Genomic DNA, 23,244 nt, shown 5'->3' with positions numbered 1-23,244 from the left:
AACTATAATATAATATAGTACTATATAATCATAAAATAAAATTTAAAATAGTAAAAAAAACTAAGTCAAATAGGGAAATGTTTTTTTATTTTTAAGGAATAATTATGAAACGAAGTTAAATTTACAATGGCAATTTAAAATTAATTAAACTAAATACCGCATAATTGACAAATTACTATATAAATAAAGGTATTAAATTATTTAACTAACTCCCTACTGAAATTAAGCAAATATATAATATAAATAAATTTAAATTAGCAATTAAAAATATGTACATGCGTTCGTTTGACTAGTGTCTCATTATCATTATTATTGTACATTTATTTTGATTTGTTTAGTTATAGATATTATTAATAGGTTATTATTTTTTATTACGTTTAAAAATTAAATTAAAGCTATACTTGTAAACTGTGTAAAAAATATAAATAATTATGTAAAATACTCCCTACTCCCGCCACAAGCTTTGCTTACAGGGAGTAGGTATCAACTTAATATAGGAATATATAAATATTATATAATATGTATGTAGTATATAGTAAGTTGAAATAAATAAATACTAAATATCCATATACAATTAAATTATGTACCTATTCACTATCAATTAGTAGAGACGAAAGGTCCCTAATCCCTATGCACACTTAACATAATGTGTACTAAGTACCCACTACATAGTATAGGTATTTCATATTTAATATTTAACCACATATCTATACCCGCAGCAAAAATGGTCGTAACTCAGTTTTTGGCAGTTTTGAGATAATGCCACCACGTGATAGAGCGCGATTTTCTTCATCACCTACGAAAACGGTCGTATCTAAATATCAACCAAAGATGTTGTAAAATATATTTTTTTAAGTTATCCTTGAAACTAGGTTTCCGACGAATAAAGAATTATGTTTAGTTACGACCTGAAAAAAAAAATAACGGGCGATAAAAGTAGTATCTTGATTTTATTTTCCTACTTATTCTATTTTTAACGCAACTGCTATCAAAACAATATTATGGACATACTATTATTTGTTTTCGACATCCATACGACCATTGTACGAACATACTCCCATACGTCACCGTCATTAGGGCATTATGGATCAATATAGGTAATAATAAAAAAACTAAGTATCGATCAATATTTCATATTAACATTTTAACAAAATAGATACCTAGGTATTAATTTAATTAGTTAAATAAATCATTGACGCAATGATTCAATAATCAATAATTACTGTAGTAGGTAATGTACATAATACTATTATTATTATTAACCTCGTATTACTACAGCATAATGACCACGACTGTCACAGTGCATTTTTTTTTCAACGTTTAATTTTCTTTTGATTTGTGCTGTATAGTAACAATATATTTTTTAAAATAGGAATTTAATGATGATGAATCAATTGGTACTGACAGTATACTTGGTTTGTATGAGTATGGTGCCATGAGTAGTGATGGTTTTGAATGCAATTATGATACTGACAAGGATCCAGAGTACATTCCAAACCAAGATTATTCAAAGTTGAATGAAGACTCTGATATAGATGACCCTGTTTCAAAGGAGGTACATAATAATTTTTGATGTGTCTATGCTATCGGTTTGTAGTACGACCTTGGGCAATCGAGCGTCAGGCGTAAGTCATGTAGATGTGACTGCTTGAGTGTGTGTGTGTGAGGCTATTGCGCACGGTCTTCGCGCAGGCTACCCAACATACGCGGCGGCGGCGGCCGTCGTCACGCGTGTAGAGGGGACCGCCGGGCGGAGTGGGGTGGCAATTCGTACGGTGTGTATACTGCGTTTTCCAGATAACTGTAAAATTGTGCGAAAAATAATAAGACTTTCTGCTAGATATGTACAAAGAAACGACATTGCAAGAAATTTGGTTCCTATTGCCAGAAAGAACGCTACTATTTATTTTGATAAAAATCGAACTACTAGTGCGAAACGGAATCATTTCCCGTTGATTCCAGGTACTGCTATGACGATTCATAAATCACAAGGAGGCACTTCCGACCAAATTGTTTATTCTTATGATAAAAAGCACGATCAACAACTGGTCTATGTTGCTCTTTAAAGAGTTATAAGTATCGAAGGATTATTTATAGTATCCTCAGATAACAACCGTACTTTTTATCATGGAAGGAGGACGCCAGGATCATTGCTTCCACTTAAAATTGAATTTACTCGACTTGCAGGGAATACGTTACGAACCAAACAAGATTCAATTCTAGAATTATTGCGTGCGAAACAATCGGCATCGTTTCTAATATTCAATTGTCAAAGCTTGAGAGCTCATAATAACGACCTAACTGATGCTGTGACACAGGAATGTACTTTTCTTATGCTCAGTGAAACGTGGATTAGAAACGACGAACATATTTCAATTCCAAATTTTGATTGTCGTGTTCAATTCAAACGTGAAGGTGAACGATCTGGTGGTGTTGCAATTTATCAGAAGCAAAATACTTCTCATATAACGACACCAAACATGGACATTGAATATCGCCAAACAACAGGTCTAACAGTGACTTCAAGACCGATTGGAGACTTATGTGCAGCCGAATGTATATTATCGAACGGGCAGAAAGTTCTTTCTGTCGTCGTCTATATATCGCCCAACCAACATATAAACGATATCGTAAAATACTTACACTTAGTTCTACTTCCATACATTCCGGGAGGAGCTGCAGAACTTGGAGAATATTACGACAAAATGCCAATGATACTGGGAGGCGACTTCAACATCAACTTTTCATCAGATGAGGCACAACCACTGATTTCGTTTTTAGAAAATAGATTAAATTTAAAGATGAATACCGCTCGAAATATTACGAGTACCAACTACAAAACTACACTATACGGTGTATTCTCGCAATTTTTAAATGTTATAAAATCAGAAATTTATATATCTTATTTCAGCTACCATAAACCAATAATTACATGAATAAAAGATATTGAAGAAATATAGATTTTAAAGAGAACGCAATCTTGTATGATTATTGTTACCTTATTATACAAATTCCCACACAAACCATGACATTATATTCCTCAATCAAAGTCGTACTACAGCTAAGATGTTTACACATCATTCGTGAGTACAAAGGCACTCACAGTTTTTTTTATCATAAAACAATCATTATAGAAATGTTTTATATTGTAAATAATTAAAGTTATTGTTAATATTCAGAAATACTTATAATACATACACAATTATTATACCTATTAGTAACCACCAATGTCATCTTTACAAATGTATTCATAGATTTTATATGCAATATTAATTGAACGCTAAAGTTAGTATATTAAACATACATTTTATGCAATAGGACAATAATATAACAAGAAAACAAAAAGTCTGTTAATTTTCTTTTTATTTTATTTTATTTGTATAATAAACGGGTTAAGACCCTTTTGTGTAAGCAATACAGTACAGGTTTAACATTTAAGTATTTTACAATTAATAATAAACATTTAATTATTTTACAATTAATAATAAACGACTCGATTTAAAACAATAATAATAATAATGAGCCGACAATATAAAATAATAATAAGTATCAAGAATACAACATAATTTAACATTTAAGTATTTTACAATTAACAATAAACGACTCGATTTAAAACAATAATAATAATAATTAGACAAGTTTAAATAATGAAACAATAATAATAATACAATAGGAGACAACTCTAAATCAATACCTAATAGTATAATGATAGAATATTACTTAATTTACAACATCGTTTAAGACTAAATATACATTTCTTTTGAAAACATTACGTGACATGAAGAAGAAATCAACATGATCAACAACAAGATTTGCTAGTTTCAATGCTCTTGGAAAGTAAGAAGTGGAGCTGTAATTATTATTATAAAATGGAACATGAAATAAGTTTGATTTTCTTAAACAGTAATTCGCTGTATTAAATGCTATCATTGAGAGCAAATCTGGGGAAGAAATGTGACCATTTAATAAATCATATATAAACATAATATCAGCAACCTTTCTTCTTACTTCACAAGATATAAAGCTTAACTCACTCATTCGCATATTGTATGAGTTCTTTGAAATAAGTGGAATATTTAATTTGTAACACAATAACTTCAAGAATTTAAGTTGTACATTTTCAATTGTATTAATAAAAGTGGCGTAACTAGGTGACCAGACTATTGATCCAAACTCAACATGAGATCTAACTAGCGCAAAAAATAATATTTTCAAGGCATTTATATTTTTAAAATTAACTGTGTTTCGGTTGATAAAGCCAAGCATCTTAAAAGATTTCTTGGTAATAGTATTAATGTGAGTGGTGAAAGACAAATTGCAATCAATAATAATCCCTAAATCTCTAATAGAAGTCGCTCTTGTAACGGAACAATTATCAATTTTGTAATCAAAGCTAATAGGATTATCGATGCGTGAAAATGTAATAACATTACATTTGTTTATATTTAGAGATAAACTATTTTGGTGAGTCCATATTACAAATTTATCCAAGTTAGCTTGCAAATTTAAAGCATCTGAAGGAGAATAAATTGTAGAGAAAATGTTTGCATCATCAGCAAATAGCAGTATATCGACCGTGTTATCGAAAATAGAGGGTAAATCATTAATGAACATTATGAATAAAAGAGGTCCTAAATGGGAACCTTGTGGTACCCCAGAACTAACTGGGAAGTAAGGAGAGATACTATGTGATACTTTAACCGCCTGAGTTCGACAGTTTAAGTAGGACCATAACCAATTTAAAAAATGTCCATGAATACCGAATGTAGATATTTTTTTAAGAAGTAGGTGATGATTAACCTTATTGAAAGCTTTCTGAAAGTCAGTATAGATTGAATCTAACTGAGCTCGATTATTTAAGGCTTTAAGTATTTTGGATTGATAAAGTAGTATGTTAGTGGAGATTGACATATTAGGTCTGAAACCATGTTGGTTTTTGCAAATAAGAGGAGAGACAATTATGGAAAGTTTTTTAGTTATTATAGCTTCAAATATTTTGGGAATAATGGATAATTTGGAAATAGGTCTGTAATTAGCTATATTATGTCTATCCCCTGCCTTAAGAATTGGGGTCACAAATGAATTTTTCCAAGAATCCGGAAAATAGCCCAGATTCAGTGATTTGTTGAAAATAAAATGCAGTGGTTTAACAAGTACAGAACTACAATTTTTTAAAAATGCTGCTGGAATACCATCGGGTCCTGTCCCAGTATGCGGATCTAAAGAAGTTAAATATTCATAAATCTCACCCGTATCAATAGACCAAGATCTTAAATTAATATGATTATCGTTAGAAGAAAGTGTAGATAACGTTACAATCTCATTAGAATTCAAAGAGCTGCTTACATAAACACTGGAAAAATAATCTGCAAATAACTTGACAGTTTCAGAGATATTATTTGATGTCACATTATTATAATTCATACAGTCCGGGACATTATTTTTCGTTTTCTTCAGAGAATTTACATAATTCCAAAAAGGTTTAATGTTACATTGTAAAATTCTGTACTATTATCTGTAAAAATTTTGGTTTAGCTTTTTTCAATATATTAAACATTCCTTTTGTACATTCTTAACCTGATTTATTTTTCAGCGGTTCCACAAATACATATTTGCTATATGTGTCTATAACAATTAATATGAATTTAAAACCATAATTTTTTCTAGAATGTGATTGCATATCCATTAAATCAGCTTGCCAGAGGTCATCAATAAACCGTGTTACTACACATCGTCTAGGAAATATTTTTCTGGCTGGTCGATGTAGTTCATTAGCTATACTATCTAAGGTTGCCATTATATTATAATATTTCTCTCACGTAGTTCTTCTAAAATAGATATAATTTCATTATTAACACCAGTATTACCAACACTTTGTGATGATGCTAAAAGATTTAATCTAGTCACTAGCTCATTTGGGTCGTCATAATAAACTAACTGGGTTTGAGGTATTACATCTTTATTTATTTATTTATTTATTTATTTATTTATTTGTATAATTTAAACGGGCGAACCCAGTTACATTTACTATAGACATACGTCTACAATTATATAATATAGTAATAATAATAATAATAATAATAATATTTGTTATCACATGAACACTAATTTTAAAATAATAATAAGACAATTATACAGATAGTATCCATTTGGTAAATATACAGGTTTAAGTAATGTATGTGATGAGACACTTATGAAAATAATTCACTGAAAACAAAAAGGTTAAGAATACAGAGTAAAGTAGTATAACATTGGAAATCAACTTATGAGTAATTGATATAGATTATAATATTTATACAGCTAAAATATTATTTAGGTAAAAATCAAAATCCTTTAAGGAGACGCAGGAAAATAGATCAACATTTAAATAATTAACAAGTTGCATTGATCTATTCATAGGAGCACTTAGACCATAGTTTGAACGTTGGAGTTGCACATAAAAAGTATTCAATTGCCTAGTTCTACGATTTGGGATATTAAAATTCAATAAAGAAAGTAGTTCAGGACAGTTAATATACCCATTCGTTAATTTAAAAATAAAACATAGATCAAGTCTTTTCCTTCTATTGACAAGGGTTTCTAGCTTTAAATAGGACAATAATGGTTGATACGATGAGTGAGGCGCTCGTTCGATACAACATCTGAATTGAATTATACGTAAAAAACGGTTTTGAATTGATTCCATGCTTTTTGTAGCACCGATTGATTGTGAGGACCATACTATAGATCCATAATCAAGTAATGATCTAACGAAGGAACAGTAGAGTGACTTTAACGCTAAAGGATTTACGAAGTCTTTACAGCTACGATTTATGAAACCTAACATTGAAGAGGCTTTATTTTGAATATAAATATAGTGATCATTAAATGAAAGAGATGGGTCAAAATAAATTCCCAGATCTTTGTACAGATAAACTCGATCTAATTTAATGTTGTTTATATAATAATTATATAAAGTAGGTGTACGGTTTTTAGAGAAGGTAATAATTTTACATTTGTTTATGTTGAGGGATAAATTATTTTGAGTACACCAGGTGCAGAGACGATTTAAGTCATCCTGTAGCAACAAATTATCAGCTGGTGATGTAATTATACGGTAAATTTTCATATCATCTGCATATAATAACGTATTAGAGTTTAAAATTCGATGTCATTGATAAATAAATTAAATAGAAGTGGAGCGAAATGTGATCCCTGTGGAACACCAGTGTTAATTTTAAATAATGAAGAATTAAAACTCGTGCATTTTACATATTGCTGCCTTCCAGTTATGAATGAAACTAACCAAGAGTGGAAAGGATTACGTATACCTAGATTAAATAACTTTGAGCTAAGAACACAATGATCTACTTTATCAAACGCCTTGGAGAAATCAGTATAAATAACGTCGACTTGGAGTCCAGTTCTGAAAGCTTGTAGGATGTAATTTTGGAGTACTAGTAAGTTCGTGGTTGTTGATTTACCCGGCATGAAGCCATGTTGAACATCAGAGATAATATTTTTAAATAACGGAAACATTTTTTTGTGTACAATACTTTCAAACAATTTAGGGATAATCGAAATTATAGAAATTGGGCGATAATTAGTGACCAAAGTAATGTCTCCCCCTTTAGGAATCGGTTTAATATAAGAAATTTTCCATTTATCCGGAAAAACGCCAGATTTAAGTGACATATTAAATAAGTATAAAAAAGGGATAGACAGAACACATTTACAGTTTGTGAAGAAAGCATACGGAATATTATCAGGACCAGGACAAGTAGTGGATTTTAAGTTGCTTAACTCATCATAAATATCGCTTAAAGTAATGACGCAGGTGTTCAAATCGACTTTCATCGATTTAATATCATCGGGTGGTTTTTGCATAAAATTTAATTGTTTGTAAATAGTAGAATAATAATTGGCGAAACTTTCCGCGATTTTGTCACCACCAGTGACAGTTTGATTATTATATGAGATAACAGATGGAATATTAGAATTTGATCGTTTGCTATTAATATAATTCCAGAACCTTTTAGGGTTAGAGGCTATTGAACTTTGAGTTCTCTGTATAAAATTGCCATAATCAGTCTTATTAACAACTTTACATTGAGCACGTAGATTAGAGAATATATTATAATTTACATTAGTTGGCGTTTGTTTATATACTTTATGGGCAACTTTTTTTGAGAATATTAACTGTTTTAGAGTTTTGGAAAACCATAATGGATACTTTGAGGAGAACATACGTTTTTTTTGACAGTGTACATCAATTATATCGTGTAATCTGGAGTAGAATATATCAAGTGCTTCATTAATATGTAAATCTTTAAATGTGCAACTCCAATCAGTTGAGGCCATACAAGACCTAATGGCATTATAATCACAACTAATAAAATCATGAACAATTTCATTATAATATAAATTGTTTTTTGTGGATGAAAGTGGAAGTGTAATTTTTAATGCAGGATGAAATTTATAGTCTAGAGGGACAAGAGGAGAAGTTTCCAAGGAAACATTAACATTGACAATATTTGAGAAAACTAGATCTAGTAATGATCCAGAAGAATTATGTATTAAATTATTTTGCATTAAATTAACATAAGATAAGGGAGATATAATGTTTGATTCATACAAATTATTATTTGACAATCTAGGAATAATTTTGCGGTTATTAGAGACCCAATTAACATTAGTTAAATTGTAATCACCTAACACCAAAAATCTATCATTATAATATATACTCATAAGATTATCGATTACATTAACATGGCTATTATATAAATTTAAATCAGAGCGCGGCGGGAAGTACACGGATCCGACGATTAGAGAAATGTGATTTATATGTATTTTTACAAATAGTTGCTCGACCAAATCTTGTTGTATAATTAAGCGATGACATGGATATTGAACTTTGATTGCAATTAAGACACCTCCTCCTCGAATGTCGGGACCATGTATTTCGTAACGATCACATCGGAAAACGGTGTAATGAGGACAAAGTCCAAGTTCAGAGTCATTAACAGAACGAGATAACTAGGTTTCAGTTAATATAATTAAATCATAATTAAGAAGAGCTAGGTTACGTATAAATACATCTAATTTGGTATTTAGACCGCGAACATTTTGATAATATACAGATAGATTTTTTGAGGTAGTTGATGTTATAAGTTTTTTGAGATAGTAGGTACATTGTTGATGTATCTAATAAATAAATTATCCTCGCCGGCATCACTACGTTGCTTAAGTTGAGATACAATTTTAGTAAAATATTGCCGTTGCTGTGTTGTCCGATCAGATGCAATGCGAATATCCTTGAAGTTAGCAGTACTAAGTAATTTACGTTTTACTTTTAAGACTTCAAAAACATCGGATGAATTAGGTAAAGTAGTAAGCAGAGGACGAGGCTTATTTGATTGTTTACCCAAGCGACGGACAGATACAGGATTAATTTGTAAATCAATGCTTTTGAGTATTTCATCAACAGTAAGAGTGTCAGTTAACTGATCAGGTAAGGAATTAAATTCTTGTATATTAAAAAATATAATATTACGTGCTCGAGATTGACGGTCCATAAGTTCAGAGTAAACTGATTCAACGTTAGTTCCAGGAGAAGCCGCAGTTTCTAAAGTTGTTATTTTGCCTTCGATCTGCTCAATTTTAGCTTTCAAGGTTTTATTTTCAGAAATAACTTCAGCTAGTTGATTTGATAGGGTATCTAATTTCGACTCAATAATAACATACTTTTTTTCCTGAGTTTTGTTAGATTCCCGGCATGAATTGATAGATGCAATGATTTTGTTTTGGGTGGATTTAAGTTCATTCACCGTATCCAGAATTTGTTTGAGAGCCTCATTGGTATCAAGCGTTTCATTGGTTGAAGTGGACATTGTGAAAAGAATAATTAAATGTTATAATAACAAAAGTACTTAAACCGTAAATGTTAAATAAAGTTAAGACTAAAATAAATTATGATAACAAGATTAATTAAATCGTTAATTGGAAAGATAGTTCCGCGAGAACCGCACGGCACGACGTCTGAATATCGACTATGTTTATATAAACCAGCACCTTTATTATTAGTCTGCGGTGTCGAAGTAAAACTAAACATCTTTTCAACAACGGGTTCTGAAATCATAGAACTGTTAGCTGTTGGTTGAAATTCAAACGGCTCATTTCCCATGGTTGTATTATTATGAATATTCCTACGTTTAGCGCTCAACCTAGATATATGTTCGTTAAATGGTAATAAGTTAATTCGAGGAGTTTTAGGGGTATTAATTTTGGCTATTTCTTTGTTTAACTGGTGATCCTCATTTTTCATTCGTTCGTATAGAGGTTTTACAACATTAATCCATTTAAAGTATCTTGAGGTTTTGGGTTTCCCATCTGGTTTTAAATGAACATGTGTTGTTCTCAAAATATCATAATAAGATTCCATATCTTCTATAGTGTGATTTTTTGGTTCCTTCTCGCATAATAACGACCATAGTCCTTTAGTCCATTTATAGTATTTATTAACCAACTGTAAGTTACCATGACAAAAAGTTACTGTGTGATCTCCTATTTTGTACGAATCACTAGCTTTATCATAATACATACCATAGGATTTATCATAACGTTGTATTGTCTGTCGATTATTAAAAAAATTTACAAATGGTGAATTTAATAAACCGTCATCTTCGTCACTAATATACGAGGTTTCCGTATTTTTTTGATCAGCTGGGTGCGAGTTACATTGATTATTTTTTCCTATATGTGTACTCAATGGTTTAAATGCCTCACGGAAATAGTTTTCAGAATCTATAACGCCACGTTTCATTTCCATTATTTTTCGTTTAATATTTTTTTTTGATGTTATTAAATTTTCCAGCAAAACTTTTTCTTTATTCATTGTAAATAATAAATACAATATAACTGTATCGTATGACTACTGATATCACTATGGGGCTAATAACTACGTACTATGATATATATATATATATATATATTTATAAAGTATTTTATTAAAATAATATTAAGGTTTACAATAATTTTCTACAAAGTTCCCCATTAAATGGCTTATAAATTATAATATCAGAAATTAATGTTACGTATGTTAACATAATACAATTCAAATTTATTTTATTTTAATAAACGTATGAAAACTACATCTATATCTTCCTTCATTCATTTCTCGAGTTTTATCGATAACCAGAAACCCGTAATCACTGTGGTTCCAACATAAATGTGAAATTTCCCGAAATTTTGAGAAATCCATATCTGCAGACGAATGATCGTTGAATATATGGCGTAAATTTGTATCATCTTGTTTCAGCACCATTAAAAAGTTTGAGTTATCTCTTACTAATTGTTTTGATATTTTAGAATATGTTTGTGCTAAATAAAATACAGAGCTAGCACCTGAATGTCTTCCAATGCTGAAGTATTCCCTGATTACAGATTGTGGACCACATATTACATCATCAAAAATTATAATAGAATTTTTTTTAGTCAAGTTCGGTTCTATAACCTTATCAGCGCTTGTAAATATGAAAAAATTAGCACCTTGTATATCATCTATTATTTTTTTTAATAAAACATATTTTTCCTGATTAGAGGTTTTAGAGTATAAATAAATATTTTCAAATCTTAACCCGTTTGCATGTGTGATTAAATTATACATTATATTTGTTTTTCCTGATCCACTGGGACCGACTAATATAGCGCGTATAGTATCAGGTAATAATGAACCGTGTCTTGATGGTTTTTTTACCATCTGAACATCCACATTTATAACATCTAATTTATCTTTCTGTTCGATAAAATCCATTTTTTTTTTCTTATAAATACTCTAGAATTTTTCAATTGATAATCAGTTATAGATGAGGTGTTCATCTCGAAAGTGCCAATCAGGTAAGACTGGGAAAGGATTTGCAAACTTCCTTATAAATAGTCTCCCAGTTGAAGCCCATGTTCCAGGCTATCAGTATTGTGGTCCTGGTACAAAATTAAAAAAGAGATTAGATCACGGTGATAAAGGAATAAACCCATTGGATGCTGCTTGTCGTGATCACGATATTGTGTACGCAGCGAGTAAAAATTTAGACGATAGACATAAAGCTGATAAAGTGTTAGAAAATCGAGCTTGGGAAAGATTTAAAGCAAAAGATACACCTAGAAAAGAGAAATTTGTTGCGTACGCAATAACAAACGCGATGAAAGCTAAAAGAAAATTAGGTATGGGTTGTAAAAGTAAACGGAAACGTGTTAGAAAAAACAATGGTATGCTAGCTGTGAAGAAAAAAAGATCCTCAAAGAAAAAGAATAGTGGTAAAAGATTGATTTTAACACCAGGACAGAGAGGAGGCGTAATCCCCTTAATACCTATATTTGCGGGATTGTCAGCACTTGGTAGTTTAATGTCCGGGGGTGCCAGTGTGTATAATGCGGTTCAAAATTCAAAAAGAAAAAAAGGTGGTGGTTTGAATTCAAACAATAATAAGTTAAGAAAAAAAAAAAAAAAAAAAACGACTGATGATCACGCTACCTGACAGACCGCTTTCATCTCAAGATATTATAAAATATGTAAGAAAGTTGAATATCAATCATTTCCGTGGTGTCTTTTCACGTGATAACTTACCTAAAAAACCTCATGCGATTGAATGTGGTATATTAAACTTGGATATATCTTCAGGCGACGGAAGTCATTGGGTGGCGTTTTATAAAATTAAGGACAAAGTTATATATTTTGATAGCTTTGGTGATTTACCTCCTCCAATTGAATTACAACATAATTTCAGGCAGTTCAAAATAGTATACAACTATTCTAACTATCAAGATTTCAATACATTTAACTGTGGTCATTTATGCCTTGAATTTTTACAATGGGTGAATCCGTTACATTAAGTTTGACTGGAAACACAACTTTACTATCCACAAATTATTTTCCGTCTCTTAACGTTTACGAGGATTCGGAAATAGCTTTGTTATGTTTAAAAACACGAAATTTATTTCCAAACATAAATTCAACTAATAACCGGCTGGATATAGATGTAATTCCCCCATTAAATCATGCACATAAACTAAAAACGTTTATATTTGTTTTGGAAGAAGGATGTTATGAAATTGAAGATATTAACAACAAAATTAAGAAAGAATTATTTCACTTCAATAATGAATCCAAAACACAGCTAACATTCAACGTATCTATTGATCCCGTAGATTTTAGAACATACATTAAATGCAATGGAAAACTAAAGTTAAATATTCCAAACAGTATAGCATCTGTTTTTGGATTTGCAAAGAAAACCTATCATCCAATACACGAAGCTCTTCGGTCGGGAAAAGCTGCTAATTTAAACACAACTAACTCTATAAAAGTAATGTGTAATATTGCTCATGGGTCATTCGACAACCGACTTCAAAGTCATTCAATATATGAGTTTTTCCCTAGTGGGAGAACTGGCTCGAAAGTAGTTCAGTCACCACCAAATTTGATATATTACAGATTAAACAAAACAGCCATTAATTTAATAACTGTGCAGTTAGTTGATCAAAACAATAATCCGATCGATAACTTGAATGAGTCATTGACAGTTGTTCTACATATAAAACGTCACGAGTCTCATTATTAAATTTATATCTCAGATAGCAGGATGTACGAGTCAGTTACTTTAAGTTTAACCGGGGACAAAACCATATTATCTGCAAATTATTTTCCACCTATAAACCTTTGCGAAGACTCAGAAATTGCTTTGTTATGTTTGCAGACATTTAATTCATTCCCGAATATCAACAATGATAATAATAAATTTGCTATACAAGTAGACGACCACAATAATAATGATACTGCTCGTATGTGGTGTTATATTAAACTGGAAGAGGGATGTTATGAAATTAAAGATATTAAGCATCGAGCTAAGGAACAAATAAATATTTATAATGAAAAATTCAAAACCCAGTTAACATTTGACATTTCGGTTGATCCTAACGATTTTAGAGCAAATATAAAATGTAATGGAATACTACACTTTGAGATTTTACATAGCATAGCACCTGTATTGGGTTTTGAAAAACGAGAATATAAGCCAGATTATGAAAGACTCGTATCTACATCATATCATCATCGATCGGAAAAAGCTGTCAACTTAAACACAATTAATTCTATAAAAGTAATGTGTAATATAGCTCAAGGATCATTCAACAACCACCTTCAAAGTCATTCAATTTATGAGTTTTTCCCTAGTGAAACGTCAGGATCGAAAGTAGTACAGTCACCCCAAAATTTAATATATTACAAATTGAATAAAACAAATATTGATACGATAACCGTTCAGTTAGTTGATCAAGATCATAATCCGATTTTCAATTTTGGTGAGACATTGACAATTGTGTTACATATTAGACGATACGGGTCTTGAGATGGAATTAAAATTCAATATAAACCCACAACTTTGGGTCAGTACAACTAGTCATAAGACTAAAGTGCAACCAGTAACATCAAATAAAATAAAAAAATTGACGGTGAAGAATAAAAAAATTTTACAAAATCTGGGTTACCAATTAAAGCAGAATGCCTGAAAGTGATATTTTGGATATAACTTCACAGTACGAAACGGATTCTAAGATTACGAAAATTGAATACCATTCATATGCACCGTATACAACATCATTTAATAATAATGATGAAATACGTATATCAATCCAGCAAACAGATGTTTATCCATATCTACACGAAAGCTTTATTTTTTTTGAAGGAACAATTACCGATGCTACCAAAGTGAAACTATCTAATAACGGTTACTCTTACCTCTTCGAACAAATACGATTGGAAATCAATGGGATAGAAGTAGATAGCACACGTGTTCTTGGAATCACTAGCTCGTTGAAAGGTTACCTATCTGGTACGCCAGACAACTACAATTGCTATGAAAATGCTGGCTGGAATTTTAAAAACGCAACGCAATCGGAAAATGACAAAGGGGAATTTAGTGCTTGCATTCCATTGAAATATTGGTTAGGTTTGTTTGAAGACTATAAAAGAATATTAGTGAATTCTAGATTGGAATTAATATTAACTCGAAGTCATAGCGATTTAAATGCTTTAAGTTTAAAAACTGGTGTAACTGCTTCTGAAGGTAAAGTCGTTTTAAATAAAATAGCCTGGATGGTTCCACATATAACTGTTGACGATGAAGAAAGGTTAAAATTATTGAAACTTATAGAAAAAGAAAAAAGTCTATTTATCCCTTTTAGATCTTTTGAAACTTTTGAATATCCTGAACTCGGAACCACTAAAAAAGTTGTATGGAATTTGAAAACTGCTTCAAAATTAGAAAAACCCCGATTTATCATAATTGAATTACAAAAAGGACGCAAAAATTTGATAACAAAAGATTGTAGTATATTTGACCATTGTAATTTAACAAACGTTAAAGTATTTCTGAACTCGATAGCTTATCCGTACAATAATTTGAATTTAGATTTTACTAAAAATAATTTCACCTTATTATATAATATGTATACATCGTTTCAAGAATCCTACTATGAAAAAAGTATTCGTAACCCTATATTGAGTCCTTCTTCTTTTCTGACAAACGCGCCAATTATAGTCATCGATACTTCGAAACAGAACGACTCAGTCACTGCTTCAGCAGTAGATGTTCAATTGGAAATTGAAGCTTCAGAGTTGCTCGCAGGTGTGACCGCTTACTGCTTATTAATTCATGATAGAATTGTAGAATATATACCTTTTACTAGAGAAGTAAGAAAACTTGTGTAAATATAATTAAGAATTAATTTATTACAATAAAAAAATGTATTTATTAATTTGTAATATTTTTATTAAATATTATTTTAGTTTTAAAGTAAGGTTTGATAAAAAATAATTTTGACCATAGTGTAAAAATTTTATGTATATACACTAAATAATTTTGTGTAATGAATAAATAGGTTTACAACATGTGTGTAATCTCAGTAATATGTGTATCCAGTCTTAACCATTATGTTATAACACGTCAATGAACTGTAAACATACAGATGTATACTACTAGCACAGGATAATAAGCGATCAGGTTTATATAAAAATGATAAACTTGTTACACAATTGGTTAAGTACAATATTGTTTTAAATGATTTAGTTATACAAAAAATTAAAACATAATTTTATAAGTTATAACACTAAATTTCAAAATTGAATGATAAAGTATAAAATGTATCATTATTCTATATATTATTTATTTAATTTTATTTAATATTTACAAGGTCAATGTTCAATTTACAATATAGAATAACGATATTAACAAAAGTATAATAATATTTACCAATTATTACATTTTTTAAATAATTCAATATAAGTATAGTATATAAACATAAATAGTCTTATATATTTAATATAATAGGATAAATAAAAAGTAAAATTATATACATTTTGCTTCATCATCTTCATAGAACCGCCATATTTCAATTTTAAAATTTATTATTAAATAATAATTACAGTATCATAAATCATATTACTTACAATTTAACATAATGAATCTCGACTAAAGTCAATCACAATACAATTATGTATATTATTATTTAATAATAAAAAAATAGAAATGAATCATACATAAAAGTTAATGACCAATGTTGGAATATTAAAATATATACATAGTTTTACATACATTTTTCATTTTTACAATTTATAAAATGTTCAATGAATACCCCCCCCCCCCCCCCATAACTTCAAACAAAATAATAAACAATATTATGTCATATTTAGTAATATTAAATTTTTAATATTTTTATTAATTTAATTAGTTTAATTTATAATGTCCGTATGGTAGAGTGCAAATACCATCTTTTAATATGACACGTTTATCATCATTTGCACTCAATACTATTTTTCTGGTTGTTTTAGAATAAACATTATGTTTTGTTGCCTGTATTGAGTTAATATCACAGTATGCACTAATTTGACTAGATTCCCCATTTTGTGCATCCAAATGTTGGGAATTTTGTATACTGAACTTTGATAAAATATCTAAATAATGATTGACCGTCATATACTTGTCTCTAACATACTTTTTTACACCTTTTGCCTTTTTATATTCAATACCACTTACTGTATAAGCATATAATTTGGGTCTTAGCGTTACAAATTGTGTCATAATTTCACTCTTCAATTCATCTTTAAAATACCCTGGGGTGTTCTTATGTTTATCGCTGTAACAAAAGTGGCTAATTGGAAAATTAGAAGTATCAAAGTGACACAATAAATCAAATTTTAAATCATTGAAATAATTATTTGTTTTAATACGATATATTAATGAATCGGTATCAGTGTATAATAGGGATATTTTTTTCCCATATTTATTTTTCATTACGTCATAATGGAAATTATAAATATAGGTTTTTGATATATCTAAAATAGAAAATCCAACGTAGATTGGTTTATCAAATTTAATCTTTTCTTTTTGAAAATGTAAAGACATTAACTCATTGCTATATATGGTTCTATCTATGAAATTAGGTTTTCTCATTAGCCTATGAGCTTTTCGATCATCTGATACCAACTTTATATCCAATCTTTTACGCGGATTCTCCATACATTTCCCATAGACACTATTCACGAGTAATTTCCAAAATTCATATTCAAACTTGTTTTTTGCCAAGACCCTCATACTAGTACATTTATCGACATAGGGGGCTAACCATTTTGATTGATCAAACTTAATTATTTTATGAACTTTTACAACTTTTAATCCGTTGTGAATCGCCTGCTTTAACAATCTATAATGAACGACATAATTTAATTTATTATTTAAAGTTGTTAGCAGTTTAGTAATCTTAGAATTAGGTGGACAGCTATTGTGTGGCAAAAAGGGTAAATCGCTATGAATATCATGTAATTTTTCGGGGTAATCCACATCCACTTCCAGTATATAACCAATAGGTGCATCGTCATCTATGGTAGTAACGTCTAATGTCAAATCATTATACCATTCAAAATTTTTGTATGGTAAACTTGCAAGCATTGATTTGCCGTATAAATTTACACAATCAAAATACGCCAAATAAATGTGTGGTTTTTTTTTGTTATAATTAATTCCATTAACATCTGGTAGATTAGCTCTGGCATAGCGTCTTACAGATTGGCATACCCCTCCCCCTCTTATTCCATTTTCCATCATGAGTAACATCAAATAATCTGTTAATCTCTCAAGTTTAACTCCAGTAAAACTTAACATTGCGTCAAACGCAAAACCAGGTGCTGTCAAATAATAAGAGGCGTCTAAATTAAAAGTTTTCAAACAAATATCTCTAAAATTTTCAAATACATCAGCCAGAATCAATATGTCCGTTAATAAATATAAATCACTATACTCACCTAATGTTTTTATATTAAATTTCTCCCAAACATTGCATGCATGCATGTAATCTTTTTTTGAAATATGATCATCTGTTAACGAATTATAAAATTTAATTCTAGGCGGTAATGAGGTATCTTTAAGTTTTGAGTTGCAGTCTACATACTCATACGGAAATACGCCTTTCCTTATAACTAAATCAATGTTTTCTAAAGGAAAATGATGAATAATTTCACGGAATCTTGTTTTATCTTCGGCCAAATTAGTGGCTAAATTAGAGAGTGATTCTGACATGAACATAAAAGTGTCTACAAATTTCACATAAAATTTATCAAAAATTTGCTTACTAAATGTCAAATATTTTTCACCCGAGTTTGGAATAATGCGTATGTCATTATCATTACAGCCTAAGGTGCGTACAATAAAATGACCGTCATACGATAAATTATGGAAATATACTGGTACAAATGAGGGGTTTTGTGCCGAAAAATTACAATTTAAGCATAAAGCTCTCAAATATTTCCCTGTAAGATGTGAGTGGTCTCTAACTTTAAATACGGTTTCATTATTAAATGATCTCAAACATAGTTCACATTTTTTCGAATTAATATATTGACCTTCTTCCTTTTTTGATAATTTATGCATTGATTTATTAGTATTATATAGATAATAAATTTTGGTAGAAATATCAATTATAGTTAACATAAAATGCTTTGATGCATTTTTGCCTCTATAAATTATTGGATTTTTAGGAATTTGAAATTGTTTTACTAATTTTTTTGGAACGATGCTGTAATCAATTTTAACATATAGCCCATAACTCATGGGCTTATGATAATGGGTGTTTTTAGTATTGTCCGTTATGATATTATTAGCGGGTTTTAAAAAGCATTCAAAATCGGCATAAATTACAATAGGAATTCGGTCGGCCCGATTATATTTATTAAAATATATAAATTTGTCATCATGTGGATCAAGCATTACAGGCTTACAAAGTTTATGTTTTTGACAGATTACTTTATGCCCATCAAGACCATGCTGCCCCCATGGCTTGTTTTTATTTGGTTTAACATTAAAAGTCGTAAAACATCGCTTGCAAATAATTATTTTACTTTCGTGTTTTGTTCTTTGTGATCTAATCAGTCGTGAGAAATTACTTATGTAACAATAATGTGTTGTTGGTACATTTGAGAAAAAAAACAAATCATAATGATCGGATTTTTCGATATTATTTATGTGAAGTGGGTAAATTTGATTTTTATCATTACAACTATAAACATTAACGGATAGGTTATTAATTTTTTCAAATTTTTTTATTTGATTAATTGGTGTAGGGTAATCAATACAATTAAAATTAAGCCCACTTTTTTTTTCCAAAAAATTAAAATATTTTATACTAAAATTATTTTTATTTTTTTTTTCATTAAATTTTGATAAAATTGCATATTTAAAACATCTGTTGTCATAATTCATTACGTTTATTATTGCATTTTTACTATAAATTGATGGGGGTAATTTTATAAATGAGGAACCCCCTAGTAAATTTACTTTATTTGTTCTTAATTGGAGACCATCTAAACTTATTTGCCTCCAAGAAGAACCCTTCAACAGAAATGACTCTTGTTCATTTAATAATTTATCGAACATGTTTTTAAAAAGGGTAGAAAAATTTGAAGTAAAATAACATAAAACATTTGTTGTTTTAAATGCAACATCCCGAACTTCCCCCGTAATTAAATTTTCATATACTAAGTCTACAAATAAATTAAATTTATATGTGGATGAGGAACATAATTCTTTTAGTTTTGATTTTAATGAAGAAGAAGTAGAATTTAAAAATGTCAATAAGTCAATAAGGTTTTCGTTGTTTTTATAATAAAAAGTGTTTGACCGATTATTTTTAAATTTCTCAATTTCTACTAAATTTTGCCCAGTGGTGTTTAATCGGGTAATTTTTTTAATGCGGTTAAATTTTGGCATTCTTAACAATTAATTAAAATCCGTATTAAAATAAAATATAATAAAATATCACTTATGCATGAACTGTTGATTGAAGTAGATTGTCGGTGTAATTGATTATTGGAAACACTTGAATTACATAATCCTCTTCGGGTTCAGCATATAAATTACGGTTGTCACAGACAGTGGTGTATTTTCGACATGCCAAACACCTTCGTCTTTGGCAATACATTTGTAGCACATTTATATCCTTGAACATAACATGGTACGCTTTGAAACTTAAATTTCTAAGATTTGACTCAAAATACGCCTGATTTATATAATTGGCACATTCAAATGAGCAAAATATATCGATAATATTATTATCAAATGAATATCGAACTTCCCTCACGACAAAAGCTGAATGCAACTGCCGAAAATATTCATAAACTTCACGTTCACTGTGAGTAAATGGATATTTTGCAATATGTTGTATTGTGATCGGCGGTATATGACTATTTACATTATTGAGGTTGTCGTCAGATATCATCTCTGCTAAAAATTAATAAAATGATTATATTTTAAAAATTAAAATTTTATAATTAATTAACTTACAATGAAATATTCTGCTCGCTGCATGCGACGTTCTTGCTTACCAGCTTGTTGAGTATTATTATTATTTATCTAATGAACCCCCCTATTTATAAGTAACATGGAAAAGCAGATTATAAACTGTATGCCAAAAATCGTTTGATATATCCATCACTTATTCACACGGCACTATTTTTACTATAATCATTGACCCACGAAATAGTAAAAATAAAAATGAGGGTCAAATTTAAATTATAATCATTGACGTACAATATACTAAAAATAAAAATAGGGCAGTGCGTATAAGTGATGGATACATAAAACGATTTTTAGGCAATACGTCATATGGTAAGCAAATAAAATATACAATTTTATACTGGTATGTTGTCAATGTCAAATATCTTTTAATAAATTTGTTGATCGTTAAAAACAAGGTGTATATCAGTTTTTATTTATAACCAACACCGTGTGTGATAGACATTGGCATGACTATTACTATATATCATAGTTATTAGTTTATATAAAATAAAGAGACCGAATGTGAATTTCATCAGTTAATTTTAAACAATACGAGTGCATAGTAATAATGTCCGACATGAGTGTACAAAATTCAGCCGATGAAGAAATCAATGTAAGTACATTATTATAATAATTATAATATATTATTAATATACTTTAATTTAACACCATTTATTAACATTAAGTTTAAAACATAATCATTTAAATTTAGGATCATTATTCATATCGAAAAAATGTGCAAATGCAAAAAAAACCAAAAATCACTATGAAAGCTAAACCAAAAAAACAGAAATTAATAATGGTCAACACAAGCGATCAAAATTCAGATGATGAAGAAATTGATGTATGTACACCGGTATTATTATTATTATATTATAAACTTTTTTCTTGATTTCCTTACATTACACATCAATATGTTAAAAACATGAGTATATAAATTTAGGAACTTTATAATCATCGGAAAAATGGGCAAATGCAGAATTCTAAAAAACCTGAAACCGTAATAAAACCTAAACCAAAAAAACAGAAAGTAAAATTTTGTTTATTTTAATAATAATATATTTATCAATTAATATTGATTTTAGTTTCAGTCGCATTTATTAAAACTGGAACAAGAATATAATGGTTTAACAACTATGGTCAATGAAAACTGCATACGCGTAAAAAAATCAGATGGTGGAAATTTTTGTATCAAAATACCCGAAATGAAAACAGCAAGTGATTATTTGGTTATTCAAAAATACAAAACTTCGGACATGGAAAAAGTAGAGTCAAAAGACAGGTAACTATTATTATTTTGTATAAACAGAATATATTAAGATTTACACTAGGTATCATTAAAATGAATAAGAAAAAAAATAATTAAGTACAATATTTGTAAATTATTTGAGAAACATATAATGCCATTTCCATAGTACTATTTTATAACCTAAATAGACTATTATACCATTTGCGTAGTACTATTTTATAACCTAAATAGACACGATACTTACAACCAAACAATTTTGTGAATATAGGTATAATGATGTTTCGTCGTTGATATTAATAATATTCACACAGTATGTAAAATATTTAACTGCTCAACAATTGTGTCATCTAGTTTATTTGATAAAATATTTATGATAATATGGAAATATACTCATTTATAATATACAATCATTATTTTTTAAATAGATGGAAAACCTCAACGTTCAACGCAAAAACTATGCTGAACGAAAAAGATAAAGCTGACAATACAATAATAACAGCATTTAATAATTTGCAAGATTTATTAATGGATAAATTTATGTGTAACAACAACAAAAAAATTGAATCTTATAAATAATAACTATATGTTTATATTATTATAGTTTCACCAAATGGAACCCCGCCACTAATATTTGTACATTTTTTATTTATTACCAAACGGTTAAAATATTTGTGTTCAATTTTATTTTAGAAAGCTGACAATTAATTCAGTAATTTATACAATATGATTATATTATGGAAAAATATTTTGGTTTATTTTGCCCAGTTAACATTTAAGATTATTTATAATATATAATATATTAATTATATTATTATCATTTATTATTAAATAAAGGTATGCATTTGACAAAATGTAATACATATCAATAATGTTTATTATGAAGGTATAATCTAATTATTATATAGTAAGCTTGCCGTATATCATGATTATTTTGGTTTTATTGGTTGGTTATATCAGGCTTTAGTATAATGTCTGCAAACGTTCCGTGATGGATTTGTTGTAATTCAAGTAAAAATGACCTCTCTTCATCCTTCAAGTCATCCATTTTGAAATTATAATCTTTAATATATGTACTGATAAAATCATTTCTAATACAATCAGGTGATAAATATAAAATATTAAACTTGATAATTATAC

At 29.1% G+C, this 23,244-nt stretch overlaps 2 protein-coding genes across 2 annotated transcripts in view; both read left to right on the top strand.

Moving 5' to 3' along the window:
- Positions 1 to 23,244, top strand: part of LOC132935731 (uncharacterized) — a 165,753-nt gene that overhangs the window by 32,592 nt on the left and 109,917 nt on the right. The gene's annotated exons all lie outside the window — the stretch shown is intronic.
- Positions 21,427 to 22,668, top strand: LOC132933971 (uncharacterized; the record flags this gene model as incomplete). The annotated part of the gene is made up of 5 exons (XM_061000244.1): positions 21,427 to 21,471; positions 21,571 to 21,702; positions 21,802 to 21,888; positions 21,944 to 22,140; positions 22,533 to 22,668. Coding segments are annotated over exons 1-5 (597 nt in total), but the record flags the coding sequence as incomplete, so codon positions are not given.

The sequence above is a fragment of the Metopolophium dirhodum genome, chromosome 1, assembly GCF_019925205.1.
Source record: "Metopolophium dirhodum isolate CAU chromosome 1, ASM1992520v1, whole genome shotgun sequence".
Lineage (NCBI taxonomy): Eukaryota > Metazoa > Arthropoda > Insecta > Hemiptera > Aphididae > Metopolophium > Metopolophium dirhodum.
Note: the sequence above shows the minus strand (reverse complement) of the source record. Positions and strands in the feature narration are given on the sequence as shown.